Below are 11363 nucleotides of genomic sequence, written 5' to 3'. Positions count from 1 at the left end.
ATGCTATTTGATTGTACATCTGGCTGACTGTATTGGATGATAAAAAAAATGACAATATTACCCTGTTATTTTATACTGTGATGGATGAAATTGTTAAATAATTATAAAAACATACAAATTGTTATACAAAATCAAAATTACACATTAATCATTTAAAAATTTAAATACAAGTTGTCATACAAAGTAATTAGACGTAAATCAATTAAAATCCAAATACAATGTTGATTAGTTTGTTTTTAGTTTATTGTTTTTCAAGTTGATGTTATGTTGTTATTCTTTCTATCAATTTTTATTTTTTTATAATCCAATGTGTGATTCTTGATCCGGTTTATGTCCGATAATGGTGGGATGGATAAGATTTTTAAAATAAATTAGGATGACAATGGTGTTGTCAAAAAAAATAATCCAATAAAAATGAATTAAAAAATTAACTAGAAGAAATTAATAATCCAATAAGGTAATATTTATTAATATATAAATATTATATATTATAAATAATAATTATTAATATATGATAATCCAATAATAAAGAATTAATCGATAAAAAAAATTAAAAAAAAAACATTGAAAAGAAATTAATAATCTAATTAAATAATATTTATTAGAGTAAATTACACGAATGGTCCCTATAGTTTGGGGTAATTTGTACGCTTGGTCTCTAACTTGTTTTTTTTAACTCGGAAGGTCCCTACTATTTGTTTTTGTTACGCGTTTGGTCTATACTGTTTGTTTTTGTTACACGTTTGGTCCCTTTCTTACCTAAAAAGACTATTATTTAAATAGGAAAAAATGGTAGGATAGGTAAGGTAAGGTGAGAGGAGTGAGGTTGGGGGTATGTTTATTTAAATAAATAAATAAATCAATGGCAAAATAGTCTTTTCAGGTAAGACAAGGATCAGACGTGTAACAAAAACAAATACTATGGACCTTCCGAGTTAAAAAAAAAAAAAAAAAAAAAAAAAAAAAAAAAAAAAAAAAGTTAGATACCAAACACATAAATTACCCTAAACCATAGGGACCATCCGTGTAATTTACTCTATTTATTAATATATGAATATTATATATTAAAAATAATATTTATTAATATATAATAATCCATTAAAAAGTAATAATCCAATAAAAAGAAATTAAAAAATTATTTAAAAGAAATTAATAATCTAAGAAAGAAAGAAGCGATGTTTGGGGCATAATTATATTTACAACCCATTCAACCAGAAAGATATGGTTTTAAGGTTTTCCGGAAAAGACATATCTTACCGGGAAAAACATCATTTTTGTGCAAATCAAACAATATTTCCGGTTCATTCAGTCAAAAGATTTGTATGAACTTGAAAATATGTCTATCAAATGGGGCCTTAGTCTTAAACCTTAAACTTTTTGTTATTGTTCAAAAATATAATGCAAAAAAAATTGTTCGTTCAGCTTGAAATTGTGGCTTAAAAATATGTTCATTCAACTTAAAATCAAGCATTGAAGATCACGGGAAGGCTTTATCCCAACTTAATCCAATCACCTTTTAAAAAAAAAATAAAAAAATAAAAAAAAATAATAAAATAAACATAATGACATATATGTTAATATGATCTTCGGTTCCAGATCCAATCTTAAAGCGATTATATATATAAGATAACGATCTTCACAAACTTTATTTGATTCATTCTTATAATTATATTTCTTATTTAGTTATAAATTTATAGCAAAGATTCTTATCAATGAAAATCTAAAAATATTTTTTCTTAAATAAAAACGGGTTCATTACTTGGAATTTTTGGTTATTTGTTAATTTTGGTCATCAAGAAAATGCGGTTCTTTTTTAGGATTTTTTAATATTAACTTTAAGTAAATGCATCATAATTCATAGTTATCATATTTAAAACATAAGAAGCCTCAAAGTCTCTTCTCCATCTCACTTTCACTCTCGATTATCTTATCTAAATTATTAGACTTATTTATAATTTACCATCTATAATCAACATGATTATGTTTGATTAAGAGGAGGAAGACGATCCATTAGCGCCGATAGCAGTGCCAATGTGGTCGCGGTGGTTCTGGTCGTTGTTTCTTCTGTTTCCTGGGTTGCCATTAATGGTTTTGTGGTTGTGCATCCAAACCTTAAAAACGCTTTTAGTAATCCCAATGTGCTTGCAAAATCCGACGATCATCTCTTCTTCTGTCTTCAGCATCTTCCATCCGATTCTTTCCGCAAATTCCTGCATCTTTTCCTTCTGATATTCTGAAAATTTTGTCCTGAATCGTTTTTTTCCCTTTGGGTTTGATCCGCTAGCCACAGCATGGGTGAGTATCGACGGGCGGTTGATGTTGGCTGGTTCCGGTGGTGGTAAGCCTGGATTAAGGGTTAGGAACATATGTGGTGGTGCAGGGTAGTAGGACGATGAAATTGGTGACGGAGATTGGGAATCCGGAGTGCTGCTGCTCTTTGTTATGGCCGCGAGACGGGAAGATGGTGGTGTTGGTGGGTGGTGATGGTGTTGTTGGTGGTGTTGGTGTTGGTGGTTGCATTGGCACTCGATGACTTGAGGCATGGTTTGGTGTAAATGATCGGCTTCGATGCGGTGGAAGCTGCGGTGGCAGCCGCATGCAGCACATTCTAGGGATGTGGTGTTGGGTGAGAGCATAAACTCTCCACATCCGTCCAGAATCTGGCCACCATTGGTGGCAGCGTAATTCTTGAGGCATTTTCCGTAACAGATGGCGAGTGGTGGCGGGGGTTGGTGGCGATTGAGTACACCATTGTTTATGTGTGGTGCCGGCTGGTTTCCCGTTCTATTAGATTGGAGCCAAGTAGGTCTCTCGGTTTCAGAACCACGGGCTCTGACGGTTGCGGTGGTCGGCGGTGGTTGTGGTGGTAGGTCCATTGTGGTTTGGGTTCTTGTGGTTTGGGTTGGAGTTGGAGTAGGTTTTATTTATGGGAAGGTAAATCCTTACTTTAGAGGAGTAAATGAGGTTTAAACACAAAGAAACAAAATAGATGATTGAATTTTAGTTTGTATTCATTAAATTCGGTTTGTTAAAATTTATTGAGATATAATATCTGAATATAAGTATGAATACAATGTAATAAATACAATATAGATTATAAAATGTTAATTGTTAAATTTGTTCAAGGTGTTAAATGAAGAGTATTAATGATAAAAAAGAAAATCATTATTCTAACCATATGTAATAAATGAATTTTGAGTTAAAGGCTCATGTTTGGTAAAATAGTCTATATTGCGAAAACAAAATAGTGCCATTTATTGATGTAAACTCAATGATATTATACAAAGATTGTCTAAGATAGTGTAAGGTATTGGAACGAGCAAAACCAAACGGAAAATATAAATCGGAATCGGAACCGGAATCGATTAGTGGTATTCAGTCTAGTTCTTCTAATTCATCATTTTCGGTTTTTGGTTTTTTCGGTTCCGGTTCGGTTCGGACCAGTTTCGGTACCGAACACCTTCTTAGATAATATATATTTTCTCTTAAAACTAAATCGAACTGTTCACTTTTTTTCAATTTTTTCGGTTTCAAACCGGTTTGCATTCCAAGATATATATAGGATTTTCCTTTTTTTTTATCGAGTTTACATCATAAGATCATACCATAAGTAACTTAAAATATAAATTATATATACTTAAAATATAAAATATATATTTTTATCAATTAGGTAACTATTCAGTTAATCATAAATAACATAAATTAAAAAAAAAAAAAAAAAAAAAAAAAAAAAAAAAAAAAAAAAAACATATAAAATCCATCATTTAACAATAAACAATTTAAAATGGTTTTCTATGGTTCAAATTCAATTCACTTAGGTGTTGTTTGTTTTTACTAAAGAACCACTTCTGACCACTTGTTGTTGTGGTGCATAACACTTGGCCCTTCGAAGCCATTTGTTTTTCAGAAGACTTCTGACTTAAAAACTGTTGCGCGTGTGTTATGTGGCGCAATACTGGACTCTCTGCTTCAAACATTTTCACACATTAATTTAACTTATTGCAGCAGTCTGTAGATGTTAAAACATCAGACTTTTTATTACATGATGGTGTCGTTTGGTCTCCCTCTTCTGATATAGAGGGTAGCAGAGGTGGTTCGCAGAATTAAATATTTTCTCTTTGAAAAAACAAACAATATCTTAGTCTAGACAAAATTAGGGATGTCAAAAAGTCTCGTGGGCCCCGATCCCAAATGGGGAATATTTGTTTAAAAAATTGGGGACGTGGGTGGGGGCAATGTTAACCCCTGTTTTAGTTTCGGGGGCGGGGGCGGGGGCGGGGTGGGTAGTCTCGTCCCGAACCCCCAATGGGGACCCCGTTAATATATTATTTATATTAATATATATTAATTATAAAAATATAATAAATAATAGCAATGATTTTGAACTTCCAAAATTCAATCAAATATCATGTTTTTAAGTTTATAGTATAACGTTTTTAAGATGTTATAATATTTTTATTTTAAATATATAAATTTATGCTATAAATAACTATTTTTTTTAATCCAAAATGGTTTCTTTTAGCTCAAAAAATAACTTCTTTTAGCCTAAACAACACCTTCGTTCGCCCAAAAAAAAGTCAACCTAAACGGGGGCGGGGGCAGGGGTAATCCTGGGATTCGTGGGTGGGGGCGGGTATGGGGAGGCTAGAGATTTCGGGAGCGGAGGCAAGGGCGGGGGAACAGGAAAATTTCGGGGGCGGGGGATGTAATCCCCGCCCCGTTTATCCCCGTTGACATCACTAGACAAAATAGGAAAATTGAGTAATCTAACTATTTGGAGAGAATTACCAAAAAGTTTCGGTTTTGGCAAAAATAACCACATAGTCTAGAATGGGCATTTGGGATAGAGAAAAAATGTTTTTTTTTCACACAAAAAAAAAATATATTTTAGACTGACATTTCAGATTCCAAACCAACATTCCGGATTTCATATTGAAATTTCGGAGATTGAAAAAAGTCTGGATTTTTAAGATCAAGTCTGAAATCCAATTAAAAATACCATAATTTTAAGAAAAAAAATTGTTTTTTACTTAAATCTAACAAAAAAAATAAACGGATATAATAAATGTGAAGTATTTACGATATTAGGGCATATAATTGAAACATAATAAATGTGAATTATATACGCATAAAATCGGACATTTGATTGAAAAACATTGATATTAAACACTTCGAAATGGACATTTATGACATAAGTATAGATATTCCTTTGGGAAAAATTGAAAATTTCCAAAAAATAATTCTGAAATTTGAAGACCAAATCAACAATTGGGCATTCGGGAGTTAGTAGTCATTTTTCAAAAACTGGAAAAAAAATTGGTTATTTAAGAAAATAAAAAAAAAATATAAAAACTCATTTATAATGGTTAGTTTACTTAATTTCCCAACAAAATATTTTAAATTTTTAAAAAATAAATAATATCATGCTTCTATATTATAAGTGATCTTACGATCTCACTTCCGATCTAACCTAAAATGATCCAAATAGGATCAAGATATATTTATCTAGGTGGGATTGTAGGATCGTATGATCCTACAATCATGATCATGATTTTTAACAACCTTGATAATAACAACAATATTATTTGGAAAATTAAATATCCTTCTATAGTTTATTAATATTTATCTTCCTACTCATATAAAATCATGTCATGTGCAATCCATGAATTCTCTTTTTTTAATCCCCTCTATTGATTTTGACATATTTGGTGATCGGGCGACTAGTAAAAGCATCCAAATTAGTGAGTTCAATAAGATAGCTGAATGATGTAACAAGTCAAATTGTCATATAATAGATGAAACTCTACCATTATGAGAAGCCACCTTGACATTCAATGGATTTGGAGTTCAATGAACACTGAACTTTTCAATAGGAAAAATGAAAGTTTTATATTTTTTAAATAAATACTATTTTTTAAAGTTATATTAAACTTTGTAAAGTTTAATGCCTTAAAGAAGAAATTTCAGGGAGTTGTATGAAATGTAGAGAAATGATGTGGCAGTCCATGGAACTCTATGAAATTTAATGTAATGAGGATGTCCTAAGATAGATAGGAAGAAAAAGAATAAGGATATTTGATTTTCATATTATTAACAATATAATACATATTATAAATTAATATTTATTGTAATAAATGTCATTGAATAAAGATTTAAATAAGAGATATTGATTTTAACGACAAGAAAAACGTTTCTCACGTAATAACCATCTTTTCAAATATATCACGATATGATAAGATCTTCGAAAAAGATATTTTAGGAAATATACTATCCATTTCGAATGTTCTACAAATTAAGTCTATTGTTTTGGAAGTAATGATTTTCTAAGATGTGTTTATTTCGAAACAGTTTTGTAACATCCGTCTTCCTAAATTGATCGGACGAAGACTTAAAGATTTCAAAGATAAGGTTTTGGGAAAAACCTTATGCCACGGCATGGCCACGTCATTTAAATGAGGATCGTGCCTGGATGGGCACCACGACGTGGCAAGAGGGTAACCACCATGTGGTGGTTGTTGCAGCCCATGCCTAAGAATTTAAGGCGGTGTACCTAGTCGGTTTTTAGTATAGTTAAGTAAGTTAGGTATCGAACACATGAAACAGATTTCGGTAATAAACTAATTACTAAAAATTAATCTAAAAACAATAATTAAATTGAGGTTTTTATCTGATTTTGCAAATTTAAATAAACTTACAACTAAGTAAACACTCAACTAAAAACGATTGTAATCAAGATTAAGAAGACACTTCAATTTAGCTTCGAAGCCCTCTTTTTCTTATGGTTAATTTCTAAACATGGATTTATTCAGTTGGTTACCAATATTAATGTAATTAGCAGTCTTGATCGGATCTTCTAATATTTCACCAATTCATGAACTACTATCTAATGATCATACACAAGCAAACACATAATTGATTATTAAAGATAATTTAGCTATGTAAGATATGTCTAAGATAATTATCTATAATCAAGATAAATTACCAAACGCAATTATGATTAAATTATGTTCTCTAACATAACTAAAGTTGTTACCTTTATTATTTATTCTAAGATGTGATTAATCCTAGCTCTAGCAATTTAATGATCATAAACTATTAGGTAAACAAGTTCATGCAATTCAATTGGTCCTTAAATTACACTTAACTTGAATCAAAGTAACAAAGATGTAAACTTTAAAGTGTTAGGTAATGATTATCAAACACAAGCATTAACCAACTTCATTAAATCCATATAAAAGCAAGAAACTAACTCATAGTATTAAAGTTCATCAACACTAAATGAAATCCTAATGATTAGTTACTCATGGCATAAAATAAGCACACAAAAACATAAGAAATTAGAAATGATTAAATCAATGCAAACCAAATGTGATGTGTAACCTTCAAAATCTTTATCTTTAATCTACTTCTCTTCCAAAGGATTGTTTTTCGCTCTTCTATGGCTTCTAACTTCGACTAATAGTTCCAAAATATCAGATCCAACCTCCTCTAGTCGAATCTCTCAAGGAGTATATATAGTTTCCGTAAAATGTATCTCACATCGTGAGAATTAATCTGTCACATCGTGAGATCAGTACAATTCGTGTCTGGTAAGGAAATTACATTCCACGTAATAATCTTCTAGAAGAATCCTCCTCACAACGTAAAATTATAATGTTCACGTCGTGAGCTCCATTATTGTGCATATCGAGATTTTTTTCTCACCACGCCGCGGTATTCTAAAGCCACACCATGGGATTTGTATTATCATGGTTTTTCTTCCATTTAAGCTTTGTTAAGCTCCCAGCTTCAGCTCCAGTCCTTCCAGGTTCCAATATTCGTCGTTTTTGTTCATTTTCCTTCAAGAATGTCTTTTTCAGCTGTAAAAAGTAATTTAACTCAATAAGTACCAAATATATTTGTATTTAACCATAAATAGCTTAAAATGTATTAAAATAATGCCTAAAAATATGTATAAATATTGCAATATCAAAATACCCTACACTTGCCTTTTGTTTGCCCTCAAGAAAAACTTATCTTGTAATACATAACATAGAACCATGCACACCAATATCACACAAGACAATCTGTATTGAACCCACTAAGTATGTCTTACTGCAATGCATGTATTTATGTCTAAATCTAAATTACCTCCCAACAATATATACTTACGATCCTCATAAATGTTTCCCATTTATTTTGAACAACATTCATTTTATGCATCCCTCCTCCATCCCCACAAAAATTTCTTAACCTCAAGGTATTTTTGGTTAAGCTCTCGATCATACATATGGTAAAATAAGCAAGAAAGAAAAATTACAATAATAATAACTTGGCAATTTTGCCTTATTCTTGAACTTTCTTCAACTTTGAGTCTTTAATAATTTGGAACGTTGTTTAGAACTTTTCTTCATAATATTTCTTGATCTTCATAGCTTTGTAGACACTTATTCACTTAAACTTTTCAACTTTTTTTCCTTTTTTTTATTTTTTTTTTCACTTTTTTCACTCAACCTAAAAATTCTAAAAAGAAAAACATATGCTTAAGCAAAGGAACTTAACTTCAACCCTTATTGGTTAAAGGTATTAGTCTAAAGTGAAAAGAATACATAAGCTCTCCTAGATGCATTTCTGGTACACGATGTTAAACATATTATGTCACTCAAACTAAGCAGGTTTGTGTTGTCCCACATTTTCAATAAGACTAGGAAACCACAAATACACTATAACATATTTTCTCAACTAAATCTTAAGGTTCTCATCAAATCGTGCCACATAATACTAGAAAACTAACCCATATATAATAATATTAAAATTTTAAAAATGACTAGATTTAGTAGACTATTATTGCAAGCCTATATATTTTTTAAATTTTCTAGCATTTCCTAATTAATTATATGTTGGATATCCTTTTTCGACCCCATACCGCACACTTATTTCATACAATGCCCTCATCGTATGCTTAGAATAATGAATGCAATAAAAAGTCATAAAAGGGAGAAAAATGAACAAACTCTCATGGGGTAGTAGTGGCGAGATAGAATTCTACTTGTGGTGGGAAAGCTCGAACATCTTGAATTTGTACTAGAACTAGACTTTTGTTGGTACTTCATGAATAAGCCGAATAAAATATGAATCAAATACTTGCAACTTCAAAAAGTGTGTTGCATAAGATCTTCAAAGTAATGCATCATAACGTGGAAAGCATAAGCCACGTTTTATGGTAGAAAGAAAGAGCATAAACATGATTTTTTTTATACATCACGTCGTGAGTATATAGAGTCACGGCGTGAGTCTGGAACATGTCACTTCTGAACTGTGATGAACTCACGACGTGATGTAGAAGGCTCACATCGTGAGAATTGGGACTTGACATAATGTATTTCTTTGTTTAATTCTTCATGTTGTGCAAACTCTGTTGCCCTCTTAAGTCACTAAAACTTATTTTAAGACCCAAATTTTTCTCTAACTCTCTCTTTTTTTTTTATCTCTTTTCGCACACGATTGTCACCCCATACTTATTAAAAAGTGTGGTCTTAGGTTTTAAAACTCTAACTCTCTCGACTCTCTTTTTTTTCTTGATATATATGATAAATTCTGCAAACAAAACAAACTCCTAGGTTTCAAAAATAAAACAAACATCTAATATTCAGTTACATCAATTTAAATAATCCAAATAAAAATAAAATACACATTAAAACACACCAAAAATTAACTAAGAATAAAAATAAAATAAAAAGGATAAATAGTCATCATTTATCATCATCTCGGTCTCCATGCGCTCCACTCGACCCGGTCCTGAAGTCGCGTGAGGCCCATATCTCCTCCCAAGTCGGAATGTAAGGACCATATGTTGGCATGTTGGGTTGGCGGCTTGGCGCTTAATCTGAAAATGCGTATATATGCCATCAATAGCCCGCTTTTGATAGTGTATCACCCCTCGTATGTTTTCCAAATAGTACCCGACCCAATTTTGGAAAGGGTCGGTGGGTACACCTCCAACGGGTACATCTTGAAATTGTTATTGTGGCTGACCCCGTTCTCCTCTCCCTCTTACATTCCTACGCCCTCGTGATCTCGGCTGCTTTTCTGTTTGCTCTACTAGTACCACTTCATCATCGTCCGATATATTCCAATGTGTTCCCATATTTAATACAATATTCATTGGTTCCAAAAAAACTCAATGTAGGATTGTTACCCTTGATGCATGTTAGAGTACGAATCACTCTCAGAATGAATACACTATACGATTTTGCCAAGCGGGTGATAAAGTTCCCACCCGCTATTGGGCTCCCAGTTCTAGATGTGACTACTTTAATCGCCAAATATTACGCAAGAAAATAAGGGATATTGCAACAGACTCCCAGTGTTATGATGCTCCACATAAAAATTAAATTCAAACTCATCACTTTGTCTCCATGTTTTTTATGGTTGATTGAAAATGTCATGAGGCGGTGGATGAGACGATCGACGGGAGACTAGATTTGGCTCTTTTGAGATACCACCGAATGAAATCGTCCATTAGCAATTATTGTCAAAAAACCATAGCCATTTATCCTGTAAGAATAGTCATGTGCAGCCGCCCTAAATAATGTATCAAAAATAGGAGACATTTCTTCGTGTTGCTCATATAGGCCCATTCTCCGCACGAACTCGGCCAAACTACCTTCTATAAATTGGCTACCGTGACGAAAAACTAAACTCGTAGCAAAGTGAGGATCAACTGTGTTTGCTTCAACAGAAATTGATAAGAAAAACTCAATACACAACTCCTTGAAAACTGTTCCTTGATCGAGAATAAATTTTTTCATCCGATGCATGTAAACGAAGCTCCATTTTCAACAAACATTTTGTGAGGTACGTGTTTAATCTTCCCAAAATCCTAATTTCGTTAAGTTTTTCCCAGTCAATAGTTGGTGAAACGGAAAATTCTAGGTTGTAGAGCCATCCCAATTTTTTGTGTAGTTATTCAAGATTTCACGTGGGAGATCATCCTGAAATTCATAAAATGGGTGTAGTCTTGAGACATCCCCTTGGTGTTGTTGAGAAGATGGTTTTGGAGCCATAGTACCTACAAAATAAAATGCAAACCGAACCCAAACGAAAACATAGCTTTTAGTATACTTTACAGAAAAACAGAAGTTGGGTTACCCAATTCTCACGTCGTGAGCTTTAAAGCTCACGTCATGAGAATGGTTCAGCATCAATAGTTCAATCGAGCAGTATTATTATCAAATCGAACCAAAATAACTTATAGGGTTTGCTTAGACAGTATGTCTAAGTCCATTAAACACACATGCAGTAACAAGTTCATAGTAAATCAAACTAATTTCGACATATGCAATCAAAAGATGAACCCTAACTCCTAAATGTTCAAAATCAGT

General features: G+C 32.1%; 1 protein-coding gene across 1 annotated transcript; it reads right to left on the bottom strand.

The window, feature by feature from the left end:
- Window positions 1–1988: 1988 nt before the first annotated feature.
- LOC111921581 (zinc-finger homeodomain protein 8) lies at window positions 1989–2876 on the bottom strand. The gene has a single exon (XM_023917158.2). The coding sequence runs from the start codon at window positions 2874–2876 to the stop codon at window positions 1989–1991; it is 888 nt and encodes a 295-aa protein (XP_023772926.1).
- Window positions 2877–11363: the final 8487 nt, after the last annotated feature.

The sequence above is a fragment of the Lactuca sativa genome, chromosome 2, assembly GCF_002870075.4.
Source record: "Lactuca sativa cultivar Salinas chromosome 2, Lsat_Salinas_v11, whole genome shotgun sequence".
Classification (NCBI taxonomy): Eukaryota; Viridiplantae; Streptophyta; class Magnoliopsida; order Asterales; family Asteraceae; genus Lactuca; species Lactuca sativa.
Note: the sequence above shows the minus strand (reverse complement) of the source record. Positions and strands in the feature narration are given on the sequence as shown.